The sequence below is a fragment of the Jaculus jaculus genome, chromosome 11, assembly GCF_020740685.1.
Source record: "Jaculus jaculus isolate mJacJac1 chromosome 11, mJacJac1.mat.Y.cur, whole genome shotgun sequence".
NCBI lineage: Eukaryota > Metazoa > Chordata > Mammalia > Rodentia > Dipodidae > Jaculus > Jaculus jaculus.
Genome location: NC_059112.1, coordinates 90,289,145 through 90,305,061, shown reverse-complemented (window position 1 = coordinate 90,305,061; position 15,917 = coordinate 90,289,145). Strand labels below are relative to the sequence as shown.

General features: G+C 43.0%; 1 protein-coding gene across 1 annotated transcript in view; it reads left to right on the top strand.

The window, feature by feature from the left end:
* Gnb4 (G protein subunit beta 4) overlaps positions 1-15,917 on the top strand; it is a 50,091-nt gene that overhangs the window by 29,656 nt on the left and 4,518 nt on the right. The window contains exons 3-8 of the mRNA XM_045161696.1: positions 2,118-2,156; positions 3,707-3,813; positions 9,056-9,119; positions 12,649-12,811; positions 13,784-13,850; positions 14,073-14,274. Of these exons, the coding sequence (XP_045017631.1) occupies positions 2,118-2,156; positions 3,707-3,813; positions 9,056-9,119; positions 12,649-12,811; positions 13,784-13,850; positions 14,073-14,274 (642 nt within the window). The remainder of the gene's footprint in view (positions 1-2,117; positions 2,157-3,706; positions 3,814-9,055; positions 9,120-12,648; positions 12,812-13,783; positions 13,851-14,072; positions 14,275-15,917) is intronic.

Genomic DNA, 15,917 nt, shown 5'->3' with positions numbered 1-15,917 from the left:
AATATCCCTGTAGCAGTTACCTATATGTTGCTGAGACAAAACACCTGACCAGGAGCAGCTTATGAAAAGAAAGGGTTTATTTCAGCTTACATTTTCAAGGGTAAGCATGGCAGAGCAGGGAGCTAGCTCACGTCTTCATATCACCATCAAGGAAGAAGTAGCAAGGGTGAGTTCACTAGCACTGACAAGGAGGGCTGGCGGTATCATGAAATCCCAGGGCCCTCCCCCAGTGACACACCCATCCAGCAAGACTATCTCCCAAAGGCTCCACCAGCTGGGGATCACATATGTGGCTTAATCGTAAACACACGAGGCAGTTGGGGAGACATTTACATTCAAACTACCACAACCCCAAGAATTAGAAATGTAAGTACACACAAAAACACATAGATGGATGTTCTTAGCATCATTAGTTAATCATAAGCAAAAAGCAGAAACAACTCCTGTCCATCAGTTTTAATTAATGGATAAACAAAATGTTGTATATTCATATGACAGAATATTAATCATCCCTAACAAGGAAGCCCACACTGCTTTTGCTATGCCATGCTAAACCTTCACAGCATACTAAAGAGGAGCCAGGCACAAATGACCACAGAGTACATGATTCAACAAATACGAAATGCCTCAGACCAGGCAAGTCCATACAGAAAGTCAGTTACTGATTACTGAAGGATAGAAAGAAAGGGAATCAGGATGGGTTGAATTTTTTTTTTTGTGGGGGTGAACATGTTCTAGCATTGGATAGCAGTGATATTTTTAAAACAATATTTTGTTTTTTTGTTTTTGTTTTTGTTTTCCGAGGTAGGGTCTCAGTCTAGTTCAGACTAACCTGGAATTCACTATGGAGTCTCAAGGAAGCCTTAAACTCACGGTGATCCTCCTACCTCTGCCTCCCGAGTTATTTTTTTTGTTGTTCTGTTTTGGTTTTTTCGAGGTAGGGTCTCGCTGTAGCTCAGGCTGACCTGGAATTCACTATGTAATCTCAGGGTGGCCTCGAACTCATGGTGATCCTCCTACTTCTGCCTCTCAAGTGCTGGGATTAAAGACATACACCACCACACCCAGCTAATATTTTATTTTTACATAATAATATAATAAATAGAGAGAGAGAGAGAGAATGAATGGGTGTGCTAGGGCATCCAGCTACTGCAAACAACTCCAGACACATGTGTTACCTTGTACATCTGGCTTATTTAGGTCTTGGGGAATCAGACTTGGGTCCTTTGGCTTTGCAGGCAAGTGCTTTAACCTCTAAGTCATCTCTCCAGTCCAATAGGGATTTAAAAAAATTATTTATTTGAGAGAGAGAGTAAGGAAGAGGTAGATAGAGAGAGAGAATGGGCACACCAGGGCCTCCAGCCACTGCAGACAAACTCCAGACACGTGTGCCACCTTGTGCATCTGGGTCACATGGGTACTGGTGAATCAAACCTGGGTCTTTAGGCTTTGCAGGTTAAGTCCCTTAGTCACTGAACCATCTCTCCAGCCCAGTAGTGACTTTTGTACAACTCATCTGAATATACTGAAAAATCACTGAATTTTACAACTAAAATGATTAATTTTATGCTATATGAACTTTATTTCAAAATATTTGTAAAATAAAGATTATGTAAACCGGGTGTGGTAGTATATGCCTTTAATCTCAGTATTTGAGAGGCAGAGGTAGGAGAATTGTGTGAGTTTGAGGCCACCCTGACTACATAGTGAATTCCAGGTCAGCCTGGGCTAGAGCAAAACCCTACCTTGAAAAATAAAAAATAGGGCTGGAGAGATGGCTTAGTGGTTAAGCGCTTGCCTGTGAAGCCTAAGGACCCCGGTTCGAGGCACAGTTCCCCAGGTCCCACGTTAGCCAGATGCACAAGGGGGCGCACGCGTCTGGAGTTCATTTGCAGTGGCTGGAGGCCGTGGCGCGCCCATTCTCTCTCTCTCCCTCTATGTGTCTTTCTATGTCTGTCGCTCTCAAATAAATTAAAAATAAATAAGTAAAATAAAAAAAATAAAGATTATGTGATAAAGGATTATTTGTAGAACTATCTTTTCAACATAAAAATTTTTTTCAATGTATCTGTAGTTTTCCACACCTAAATGTATGTAATCGTCTTTCTTTTCTTCAGGATGCTAGGAAAGCCTGTAATGATACAACGCTTGTTCAGGTAAAATATTTTTTTCCGCCCAATTCATTTTAGCAGTTCACAAGAACTAATCTGATAGAATTGATGTTCACACTATTTTTATTACTGCTTAATTGAAAATAAGTAAAATCTGTACATAAAGTGCTACCTAACTTGTCAATGCCACATAGACAGTGAGAGTACTTTTTAAAAATAAACTGTTAAGGACCGGTAACCCAGTCTTTTAATCCCAGCACTTGGGAGGCAGAGGTAGGAGGATCACTGTGAGATTGAGGCCAGCCTGAGACTACATAGTAAATTCCAGGTCAGCCTTGGCTAGAGTGAGACCCTACCTTGAAAAACCAAAAAAAAAAAAAAAAGCTGATAAGATACAAGTATTTGGGGAAGTAAATACCACAAAAATACATAATGATTGGCTGCTGGAGAGATGGCTTAGCGGTTAAGGTGTTTGCCTGCCAAAGGACCCAGGTTTAATTTCCTAGGACCCACATAAGCCAGATGCACAAAGTGGCACATGCATCTGGAGTTCATTTGCAGTGTCTGAAGGCCCTGGTATGCCCATTCTCTCTCTCTATCTGCCTCTTTAGATATCAAATAAATAAAATAAATTTTAAAAAATACATGTGATTGTTTAGCTTAAGCTTATTTTACATAGTTGCTCATTCTTTCTAGTATGCTCTGATTAAGCTGCTTTTTTTCTGAAAATTCTTAGGAAAGTTTCACTGATTTAATTAATACTACTTTTATGAAGGAAATATGTTTTGTGCTATATACATATGAAACTGGGTTTCTTGTAGACAAGTGTACGTTTCATTCTTTGGTCATGTACGTTTAGATTTTTCCTTATGGCTGCTGTAGTTTTTCTTCTTGACATAGTGTGCGCGTGCGTGTGGCTATAGTGTGGAGACTGGTTGTGTGTGCATTGTGCAGATCAAGTTGGAGTGGTGCTCATTTCCTTCAGACACTTGCCCCTGCTTTGCCCTGAGAGCCCTGAGCACCTCTCTTCTAGTTCTTTATAAAATACATGACGGGCTGTATAAATTATAGTCACTTTTCCAATGACTGTAACCCAGTTCCCTTTAATGCCTATCTTTTCTGTTTTCTAGAACGGCTGATTTTTGTTTTTGTTTTTGTTTTTGTTTTTGTTTTTTTGAGGTAGGGTCTCACTCTGGCCCAGGCTGTTCTGAATTTCACTATGTAGTCTCAGGGTGGCCTTGAACTCACGGCGATCCTTCTACCTCTGCTTTCCAAGTGCTAGGATTAAAGACATGTAGCCACCATGCCCGGCTCTGAATTTTTCTTAGCATTTAGAAGTGTATCTGGTCTTTTCAGGTCATAGTCTGAAAAAGCATTATTGCATGTAATACAGCACATAGGATGACTTTAATTTGATTGTAGTTTTCAGGAACAGTATTTTTATCTTAACGATGATTCTTGTGGAGTTATACTTAACTACCTTCGGGTGCTGTAAATTTCATGTCTGCTCTTTTGTCTGTCTACTAACTCTTGCTAGTTTTACTTCTTGAAGAACTTCCTAAGGCAAAGAGTAACATGCTTGCCACTTTCCCAAGATTACTTCGAACATGGACTCCGTGGGACGGATACAGATGCGAACGAGACGCACACTGCGAGGCCACCTCGCTAAGATCTACGCCATGCACTGGGGCCGGGACTCAAGGTGAGCGCCTGTCTTTCCAGACTGTCCACAGTCAATAAGAATCATCGCTGGGCTGGAGGGATGGCTTAGCGCTTATAAGGCATTTGCCTGCAAAGCCAGAGGAGCCAGGTTCGAGTCCCCAGGACCCACGTTAGCTAGATGCATAAGGGGCACACACATCTGGAATTTGTTTGTAGTGGCAGGAGGCCCTGGTGTGCCCATTTTCTCCCTCTTTCACCCCCTCTTTCTCTGTCAAATAAAAATAAAATATTAAAAACAGAATATCATTAGCATGTTCTTTGCTCAAAATCAAACCTCACTCATGACGTGCTTGTAGAGAATGCATCCAGCATAGGCACTTGTCTTACACTTAGAATACTCATTGATGCTGTGAGTTCAAGGCCAGCCTGAGACAACATAGAAGACTCAGTGACACTTCAGAAGTTTAGAAAGAGTTTCTTTCAATTTGAGGATCACAAGTACTTGACCACTGAGTTACCCCCTAGCCTTTATAGAAGCTTGAAATGGAAAATAATTTGCATCTCAAAAAAAAAATCTTGGGCTGGAGAGAAGGCTCAGTAGTTAAGGCACTTTCCTGCAAAGCCTAAAGACCTAGGTTCATTCCCCAGTACCCACGTAAAGCCAGATGCACAAAGTGGCACATGCATCAGGAGTTTGTTTGCAGTGGCATTCTACCTCTTTCCTATCTCCCTGCTTGCAAATAAGTAAATCATTTAAAAAAAAAAGATTAAAAATAACAAATTTTGGGGCTGGAGAGATGGCTTAGCGGTTAAGCGCTTGCCTGTGAAGCCTAAGGACCCCGGTTCGAGGCTCGGTTCCCCAGGTCCCACGTTAGCCAGATGCACAAGGGGGCGCACGCATCTGGAGTTCGTTTGCAGAGGCTGGTAGCCCTGGCGCGCCCATTCTCTCTGTCCCTCTATCTGTCTTTCTCTCTGTGTCTGTCACTCTCAAATAAATAAATAAATAAAATTAATAAAAAAAAAATAACAAGTTTTGGAGATGGCTTTAGCGGTGAAGGTGTTTGCCTGTGAAGCCTAAGGATCCCAGTTCAATTCTGCAGGACCCACATAAGCTAGCTGCACAAGGGGGTGCATGCATCTGGAGTTGGTTTGCAGTGGCTAGAGGCCCTGGCGCCTCCATTCTCTCCCTCTCTCTCTACCTCTTTCTGTCTCAAATAAATAAATAAATAAAAATATATTTTAAAAAATCTTTATTGCCAGGCATGGTGATGCACGCCTTTAATCCCAGCATTCAGGAGTCAGAGGTAGGAGGATTACTGTGAGTTCGAGGCCAGCTCACATAGTGAATTCCAGGTCAGCAGCCTGGGCTAGAGGGAGACCCTACTTCAAAAAAACAAAACAAAACAGTAAATCATTAATTATCAAGTGACCTGGAGAAACAATTTAGGAGAGGATTCTTTTGTGCTTGTCAAGCAGCAGTGTACTGTATTTTTATTTATTTGCAAGGAGAAAGAGGAAAAAAAATGGGTGCAAGGGGCCTCCAAGCCCCTGTAAACAAACTCCAGATACACGTGCCACTTTGTGCATCTGACTTTACATGGGTACTGGGGAATTGAACTTGTGTTGTTAAGCTTTGTAAGCAAGTGCCTTAACCTCTGAGTCATCCCTCTAGCCTATACTATTTTTTTGTTTGTTTTTCCAAGGCAGGATCTCACTCTAGTCCAGTCTGACCTAGAATTATATATATATAGAATATTATTAATATATAATATATATAATATTATATTATATAATATATAATATAATATTATATATATTATATTATATTTATTATATAATATATAATTATATATATATACACACACACACATATATATATACATATATATATATATATATATATATATATATACACACACAATATTATATATTATATATAGTCTCAGAGTGGCCTTGAATCCACGGCAATCCTCCTACCTCTGCATCCTCGATGCTGGGATTAAAGATGTGCGCACCATGCCTGGTTATGTACTGTGTTTTAAAATATTTTTTTTATGGCCAGGCGTGGTGGTACATGCCTTGAGAGGTAGAAGGATCACCAAGAGTTCGAGGCCACCCTGAGACTACTTAGTGAATTCCAGGTCAGCCTGAGCTAGAGAGAGGCCCTACCTTGAAAAAAAAAAAAATTATGTACTTATTTGTGTTGTGGGGGGGGGGCACACCAGGGTTTCTTGCCACTGCCAACAAATGCCAGGTGGTTGCACTACTTTTTGTGTCTGGATTTATGCACATGGCAGTTGAACCTGGGCCAGCAGGCTTTACTAGCATGTACCTTTTCTGCTGAGCTAGATCTCAAGCCTGAAAGAGAGGGGGAGAGAGAGAGAGAGAGAGAGAGGGTGGGGGGTATGTAGTGTAGTGTAGTATTTTGTTTTTGATGTGCCAAAAACAGTTTAATTTTTTTTGTTGGGGGAATGGGAAGGTTATTTCTTTATCTTGAGACAGTGTCTTGCTAAGTACCCCCTGATTGTCCTCAACTTAAAATCATCCTGCCTCAACCCTTTGAGTGCTGGAATTACAGGTGTGTGACACTATACCTGGCCCCAAGGTGCGTTTATTATATATTTACCTAGAAAAATCAGTTAAGAAGCAGATACGTGTTAGGAACTTCTAGTGGATATTGCTGTAATTTATTACTTAACTTTACAAGGGATAGAAGTACACAAGACAAAAATAGTTTGATCGAATAGCTATTTTCCTTCCCCAGCCCAACACAAACAGCAGCTTGTGTGGGTGTCTGCTTAGGACACAGGCCACACCTGGCACACTCCCGCCTGAGTTGCAGAGGGTTGGGGCACAGCATTCACTGTGTTCCGCCCTGGCAGGGCAGCCTGCATTTTCCAGTGGGTGGCAGCAGCCTGCCTGCCTGCCAGCCAGCACAGAGGCTGTCTGTTCCTTTAGTAATTTATCCTATTCGGTGATGTTCGCACATTTTTAATAGAAATATTCTGTTCTTCCAGGAGACACCAGTATTGTAAGTAGAGAGAGTCTCCTCCATTTCTTACTCTCAGACATAAATCAGGTTACTTGAGCCCAATAACATAGGATATATGTGTCTTAAGAGGGAATATATAAAATCACATAACTGACAACTGACATAAAGCTAGGGCCAATGTTTTATTTAAAAATATTTTTAGGGCTGGAGAGATGGCTTAGCGGTTAAGCACTTGCCTGTGAAGCCTAAGGACCCCGGTTCGAGGCTCGATTCCCCAGGACCCACGTTAGCCAGATGCACAAGGGGGCGCGTGCGTCTGGAGTTCGTTTGCAGTGGCTGGAAGCCAGGGCGCGCCCATATTCATTCTCTCCCTCTCTCTTAGTCACTCTCAATATAAATAAATAAAAATGAATAAAAAATTTTAAAAAATGTTTTTAGCCGGACGTGGTGGCTCACACCTTTAATCCCAGCACTCACTTGGGAGGCAGAGTTAGGATCACTGTGAGTGTGAGGCCACCCTGAGACTACATAATGAATTCCAGGTCAGCCTTAGCTACAGTGAGATCCTACCTCAAAAAACAAAAAACAAAAAAACAAAAAAAAAGAGAGAGAGAGAGAAAAGTTTTTAGGGACTGGGGAGGCAACTCAATGGTTAAAGGCACTTGCTTGCAAAGCTTGCCAGCCTGGGTTTGATTCACCAGCATACACATAAAGCTAGATTTTTTAAAAAGTGGCTCAAGGGCTGGAGAGATGAGATGGCTTAACAGTTGAGACACTTGCCTGTAAGGCCTAAGGACCCAGGTTCAATTCCCCAGTGCCCATGTAAGCCAGCACATATATCTGAAGTTCATTTGCTGTGGCTAGAGGCCAGAATTCACTATGGAGTCTCAGGGTGGCCTTGAACTCACAGTGATCCTCCTATATTTGCCACCCAAGTGCTGGGCTTAAAGACGTGCACCACCATGCCAGGCCCAGTCCATTTTTTCCTCCCTCCCTCCCTCCCTCCCCCCCTTTTTTTTTTTAATTTGAGAGAGAGAGAAAGAGGCAGAGAGAGAGAGAGAATGGGAATGCCAGAGCTTCCAGCTACTGCAGACAAACTCCAGAAGCATGTGCCACCTTGTGCATCTGGTTTACATGGGTCTTGGGAAATTGAACCTGGGTCCCTTGGCTTTTCAGGCAAGTGCCTTAACCAGTGAGCATTTCTCCAGCCCCCTACTTCCTTTTAATAAGGGCTCATGAAGCTTAAGATAATGTTAAACTTACTATCTAACTGAGGATTACCTTGAACTTCTAATCCTCCTGCCTCTACCTTCCAAGGGCTGAGATTACAGGTGTGTATCACTATACCTGGTTTACATGGCACTGGGGACAGAACTTGGTTTTGAGCATCGTGGGCAAGCACTCTACCCACTGGGCAACACTCCCAGCCCCCAGTCTCTTTCTCAAATTAATTTACCCATTTCTCACAATCTGAACACTTAATGGGCTTAAGTTCTTGCAACCCCCTGAATCCTTGGGTCTGTCAGGGGTCCTGGTTAGCCTCCTAAGATGCACTTTATTTTCAGCTGTCAGTTCTCTCTCTCTCTCTTTTTTTTTTTCTGGTTTTTCGAGGTAGAGTTTCACTCTAGCTCAGGCTGACCTGGAATTCACTATGTAGTCTTAGGGCGGCCTTGAACTCACAGCCATCCTCCTACCTCTGCTTCCCGGAGTGCTGGGATTAAAGGCGTGCCCCACCACGCCCAGCTTCAAAGTTCATTTTTTCAGGGTATTTACCTTTAATGCATTACTTTTTTACCCATTGTGATATTGTCATACCATTCTTATCCTGACACCTTGCATGCTTATTATAAGCATATGCAAATGTCCATCTCACCAGACAGCAGAGCAGGGGCTGTGTACCCACGGTACCCGCAGCAGTGGCTTGGATTGAATGCAAGTGGGTATTAGGCATGAATGTACTCTAGTTAAAGTGAATTGGTCAACACAAAACCACTCTGGTAATACTTCCCAAAACCTTTAGTAATAACTAAAATGCTTTCACCAGGAAAAATAATTAAATCACAGAGAAACTTTCAGTCACTTGCTAAATTCTATGATTTATATTCAGAGATTTTGGCATAAAGCATGTCTTAAAAAATCTGGAAGATCATTTTTGGTATCAAAGTTTTATTTGAAAAGCTGTATTTTATATTTTTCTCTTTTGAAGTGTCATGCATTAAAGCAGTGCTTAACTAATTTAAGCTCCTTTTTTTTTCTCTCTGTCAAATTATTTTTGTATTTTCTCCTCCAGGCTACTAGTCAGTGCTTCACAAGATGGAAAGTTAATCATTTGGGATAGCTATACGACCAATAAGGTAGAGTTATTTTTTATCATTCTGTAAATAATCTTGCTAACTACTTTCTTGTATTCTTTTCTATTCATGTGTCTGTGTGTGAGTGTGTCTGTGTGTTTGTGTCTATGTATGTGTGTCTGAATCTGCGTATGTGTAGTTCCATGCATGCCATGGCATGTATATGTGTTGGGCTGTGAAAGGCCCAGGCGTGAGGCCTCGTGGAACTTCCTGAGTCTAGGTAAAGTTTGGCGACCTGTCTCTGGCCAGCTGGGACTCAGCAAGACGCCTAATGGCTTCTGGCCTGCCACTTCCATTTCAATAGTTAAAGTTTACTATTGGCCCTTACCTCTTCCCGCATCCTAAAGTCCCCGCCTTTGTCCCCAACATGATATAGACAACTGCTCAGAGTAATAAAGCGAGTTTTTTTCTGCAAGGTTTTTTCTGCGAGTTTCTGCATCGAAAAGACTCCTGACTCAGTGTGTTTTTTCTCCGGTGGTCAGGAGACCCGGTTCACCAGGAAAACAGCACCCTTGCTTATTTCGCCAATTTTTCTTAGTTTCAGCCGGGGCCCTTTTGAGGTATGATGGGGTGGCTCTCTCCTTAGGCTCTACATCTATCTGAAAAAGAGAAACAGATTCTCCAATGGAGAGTAAGTTAGCACCAGGACAAATGAGATAACCCTTACTTTTTTTTATAGAGAATTTAATAGGTGTAGGCCCTCTTGTAGCCCATGATTGATGGTAGCTTGATAATGGAGAGTGGGCTTATGTTTGGATGTGGTTCTGACTTGTTTCCCAGCTCCAGCTATGGGTCCCCTACCACTGAGGGGATCAGTTAGCCGAATCAAGAGCAGTTGGTTCCCCACCCTGGCTGTGAGCCACTATTGTACTTGTGTGCTCAGACTTTGCCTGACCTCTGAGATGAATTTAGTCCCCTCAGTCCAGGCCATTTCTTTGGATTTAGGGCCTGCTTTTAATATTTTGCCCTTTTCTTTTTTTTTTTTTTTTTTTCACTGTATCCCAGGCTGACCTGGAATTCACTCTGGAGTCTCAGGGTGGCCTCGAACTCACGGCAGCCCTCCTACCTCTGCCTCCCGAGTGCTGAGATTAAAGGCATGCGCCACCACGCCCGGCTCTACTTAGCCCTTTTCTATTTCTAGGTACAAACCACAGGAATATTGTTTACTGTGTTCATAGGAATCTCATATTATTTGAATTTTAGAAGAGGATTGTGTGCATGCATGCAAATTTAAAATTTTCCTGTTTCCTAATGTGAAATAACTCTGCGAAGTTGATTCTAGTGGTAGTAGGCTGAATATGACACTGCTTTTAAGGCATTTCCATAGTCCAGTCTCTGAAGGACTTTGAAAATAATATAGATTGGCCTTGTTGAGAGCTCCCAGGGTGAAAGACTAGATTCTCTCTGAACAGCTAAAATTGTTGAGGCTGGACACAGTGGTGCATGCCTTAAATCTCAGCATTCTGCAGGTAGAGGTAGGAGAATCCTTGTGAGTTCAAGGCCTTCCTGGGACTATAGAGTGAGTACCAGGTCAGCTTGGGCTAGAGTGAGACCCTACCTTGGAAACATAAAATAATAAATAAATATACAATAAAACAATAAATTGTTGAGTCATAGTAGAAAGTACTTTAGGGATACTTTCACAAGTCAAATATTTTTATCCTGACATTACAAATATTTTGGTTAAATATTTGAAGGTAGAATTTTGTAAAATAAGTAATATTTTCTATCTTTATTTTTTTCCTGCATTGCAGGGGCTCAAACCTAGGGTTATGCTCATAGTAGACAAGGGCTCAACCACTGAACCACACTGATTGAAACTAAAGCTACCTAAGATCAGTTTGTAATACAACAGTTTCTGTTTATCAATTGGGATTGGGCACATCTTTTTCAAACTTAGTTTCCTTAAAATAAAAATACTCCAAAATTGTGCTTTTAAAATATTAGTAAAGGGCTGGAGAGATGGCTTAGTGGCTAAGGCACTTGCCTGCAAAGCCTAAGGACCCAGGTTTGATTCTCCAGGTCCCGTGTAAGCCAGATGCACATGGTGGCACATGCACCTGGAGTTCATTTACAGTGGCTGGAGGCCCAGGTGCACCCATTCTCTCACTCTTTCTTCCCTCTCACTCTAATGAATGAATAAATAAATAAAAATAAATCTTTAAAATACTAGTAGTAACCACAGGATATATTGATACTCTGTCTAGATATATCAGTACCCTGAATAGATAGATCAGTTTGCCTTGGTGTTCTCAAGCACTGTCCATCTTTCCAGCTGATCTGCCCAGCCCTGGTGCTTGGTCAGAGGGTGCCAGACAGTTGTGACTGGACCAGTGAGACTCTCATCACTGTCCCAGTGAGATTCCAGAATTGTGCCTGATAATAGGATGGTACCGCCAACTCTTCTTGGAAGCGCCATCCTAATAGGCTCTAGCACTTGGCAGCTACTTGGTGGTGGTTGAGCACTATGTTGGAGGAAATAGTGTTCTTCTACTGAACACTATTGCACAAATAAAGAATTTTACCAGTAAGGTGCCAGAGAGATGGCTCAGTGGCTACAAAAAAAAAAAAGAATTTTACCAAAGGGCTGGAGAGATGGCTTAGTCAAGGAACTTGCCTGCAAAGCCAAAGTACCTTGGTTCAATTCCCCAAGACCCACATAAGCCAGATGCACAAGGGGGCACATGCATCTGGAGTTCATTTGCAGTGGCTGGAAGTCCTGGTGCACCCATTCTCTCTGTCTCTCAGCCTCTTTCCCTCTCTCAAATAAATAACTAAATAAATAACCTTTCCTCCCATCAGCTACTTAAAAAAAAAAAAAGAATTTTACTAAAATTCTTATTCTTACACCCAATTTTTCAAATGTGTATCCTAGCACTAAAGCAGCCTAATAGCCTAGCTTCCCTTAAAAGAATCATTCCTAAAAACAAGTACTTGGAGCTGAGGAGATGGCTCAGTGGTTGAAGCTGCTGTTTGGAAAGTGTACTGGCCCCGGTTCAACTCTCCAGCCACCCACATAAAGTCAGACAGACATTCACTTGCAGTGGCAAGAGACACTGTCACGTGCACGTGCACATGCAAGTAGATAATTATGTTTGTTTGTTTTTCGAGGTAGGGTCTCACTCTAACTCTAGCTTAGGCTGACCTGGAATTCACTATGTCATCTCAGGGTGGCCTTGAACTCACGGCGATCCTCCTACCTCTGCCTTCCTAGTGCTGGGATTAAAGGCATGCGCCACCACACCTGGTTGCAAATAGAATAATTTTAAAATAAGAAATAAACACTTCTTCAATCCAAGTGTCTTGGTAATACAGAGAAAGGTGTTACCTGTGCATATCATATTTTCATTTTTAATTATTCCAATGGGAACAACGGATGCTGCAAGCATTCAGCCTTTCACCTGGCTCCTTTTCCTTTGACGTGCTTGATTTGGGGTAATACTTGCTTCGTTATAGATAGGTTCAGAAGCCCAGCAGCCATATCTGCAGCTTTCCCTCAGTAACGAGTGCCTCTGTGCCATTGATGTGATAGATGCATGCCATCCCGCTGAGATCCTCCTGGGTGATGACTTGTGCGTACGCTCCCTCCGGGAACTACGTCGCCTGCGGGGGCTTAGACAACATCTGCTCAATATACAACCTGAAGACCAGAGAGGGCAACGTGCGGGTGAGCCGGGAGCTGCCGGGCCACACAGGTGAGCCGCGCCTCTACCCCCCAACCTCCCTCCTGCCCGCGACGAACCGCTCTGCTAGCTAGAGCAAGAGGGCTAACTGGAGGAGAGTGCAGACTGCTGTGACTTACAAGATGGTCACTTTCTGAACTGGCACCCAGTGATCACCATGTCATTCCTTTACCATTGGATTCTGGTGCTGGGGACTGAGCCTGGACTGCCATCATGCTAGCCATTTCTTCAGCGTATGGAACCATATTCCAGGCCCCTCAGGTCCTTTTCTTTTTAATATTTTGTTTTCATTTATTTATTTGACAGAGAAAGAGAGAGAGAGAATGGGCTTGCCTGCCAGGGCCTTTAGCCACACTGCAAATGAACTCCAGATGCATGTGCCCCCTTGTGTATCTGGCTAACATGGGTCCTAGGGAATCAAACCTGGGTCCTTTGGCTTTGCAGGCAAACACCTTAACTGCTAAGCCATCCCTCCAGCCCCCTCATATCCTTTGCTTTTGAAAGTTGGGAATGTGTAGATAGCCTGGCCATTAAAAGCACTTGCCTAGAAAGCCTGTCAGTCTGGGTTTTAGTCCCCAGCAACCCACCTACAACTGGATGGGCATTCCTTTTGCAGGGCCAAGAGACCCTGACATGCACACACACACAACTGTTCAATCAAGTTACAAACCAAACCTCTCAGTGTTTGCAGTAAATCACACCGTATACATAGCTGTCCTCTGCCGTATATGGCTGGTGGGCACCCCAGTAGGTGACCCAGTATTGTAACTTTCAGAGTGCCTGGTATCGCTGCGGTATTAAGTACCGCAGCAGAATGTGGCAAAACTTATCTGCAGACAATATGGAGTTGGAGGTGTTTGAGAGCAAGTCCTTACATCATCCTGACACATGCTCACTGCCCGGGCTTTATGTTTGTTAAACGTAACATGTGGATCCTGAGTCCCTGATCAAGACCACCTGACCTTGCTGCTGTCTGTGCCTCAGGCTATTTGTCTTGCTGCCGCTTCATAGATGACAGCCAAATCATAACCAGCTCAGGAGACACAACTTGGTAAGTTCATTCCAGAGTTAATGGTGTTTGTTGTTGTTGTTGTTGCTTTGTTTGTCTGTTTTCCGAGGTAGGGTCTCACTCTCTGGCTCAGGCTGACCTGGAACTCACTATGTAGTCTCAGGGTGGCCTCGAGCTCTCAGCGATCCTCCTACCTCGGCCTCCCGAGTGCTGGGATTAACGACGCCCAGCTGCTGATGTATTTTTATTCCATTTGAATTCCAGTGCTTTGTGGGACATTGAAACTGCACAGCCAACCACCACCTTCACAGGACACTCTGGGGATGTGATGAGCCTCTCCCTGGGTCCCGACGCACGGACCTTCGTTTCTGGGGCTTGCGATGCGTCTTCCAAACTGTGGGATGTTCGAGATGGAATGTGCAGACAGTCCTTCACGGGTCACGTCTCAGACATCAACGCCGTCACTGTAAGGGGATAGCATCTCTAAAGATGTACTTTGTGTCTAAAGTGCTGAACACGGTGCATGAGTCTAACAGATTACAGCCAAAGATTCTTATTAGTAATGCATACTTATATCACTGAATCCTCAAATAATAGCGTTTGATTTTTAAAACTTAACGCATAGGTGTAGGTCTTTGTTTTTTAAGTTTATTTTATTTTTTTTGAGCTAGGGTCCCTCTCTAGCTCAGACTGACCTGGAATTCACTATGAAGTCTCGGGGTGGCCTCAAACTCATGGTGATTCTCCTACTTCTGCTTCCCAAGTGCTGGGATTAAAGGTGTGTGCCACCACGCCCAGCTTTATTTTTTATTTAAAAATTTTTTTAATTTATTTGTAAGGAGAGAGAAGGGGTGCACCCTCTAGTCACTGTAAACAAACTGCAGATGCATGGGCCACTTTGTGCATCTGGCATTACATGGGTATTGAGGAATGGACCAGGGTCCTCTAGGCTTTTCAGGCAAGAGCCTTAACCGCTGAGCCATTTCCCCAGCCCTGTTGGTCTTTATTTTCAGATGAAATAAGTCTTATTTCCAAAATGAAAACAATAGGCTGTCTTGAGTAGCTAGTGGACATTTGCAGTGTGTTCAGATGGGGAAAAGGTCCAGTGTCTCTGAGGCCCAAGGAGTGGTCGGGGAGGCCACTGAGGAAGGAGGAGGCTAGCCATGGGGGTTAGCTGAAGGCGGAGTGAGCCAGCACCCCATTCAGCAGCTGTGAGGTCAGCAAGCCTTTCATGTGGGGACACCACTGCCCACATTAAGGAGCAGTGGGAACGCGCTATGAAAGTACTTACTAGATGATCAGGAAATGGCATAATGTGCTGCTTACGTCTTTAAAATTCAATGAAGTAACCACAAGTAGATTAAGCAGATAACAAGTACTCAGTATATATAGGAGGATGAATTAGTTGTGCGTTGGGGGGATAAAGTAAAACAGTGACATTTTGAGCCGGGTGTGGTGGCGCACGCCTTTAACCCCAGCACTCAGGAGGCAGAGGTAGGAGGATGCCATGAGTTTGAGGTCACCCTGAGACTAAGTGGTGAATTCCAAGTCAGCCTGGGCTAGAGTGAAATGCTACCTCAAAAAACCACACACACACAAACCATTTTAAATAAAAATCTAAGAGATTATCCATTGGGGAAAACTGAGGGGAGATGTTTTGGGTAATGTGGTATGCCACATGAGCCAGTTAAATGTACCCATGTAAGTCAGGTGCCAAAGGCATTCTCATTCTACAAGAAAATATTTTGGCAGAAAAAAATCTTTTTATTTTTATTTTTTATTTTATTTTTATTTACATGTTGGAAGCCTTAAAAAAATTTTTTTTGAAGCAGGGTCTCACTGTAGCTTAGGCTAGCCTTGAACCCACAGTGACCCCCCACACCTCAGCCCCCCACCCAGTGCTGTTGTTAAAGGTGTACACCACCACGTTTGGTGAAAGTCATTATTATGGCATTTTTGTAGACATTCAAGAAAATGCTTTGTTCCCGGCACAGTTAGAATGAAGAAGTTTCAGAGCAAACAAACCCATGTCTAGTGTGTGCATGCGTGTGCTCATACGTATGTGGGCACACGTGTATGTGTACATGTACATGGGAAGACCAGAGGTCA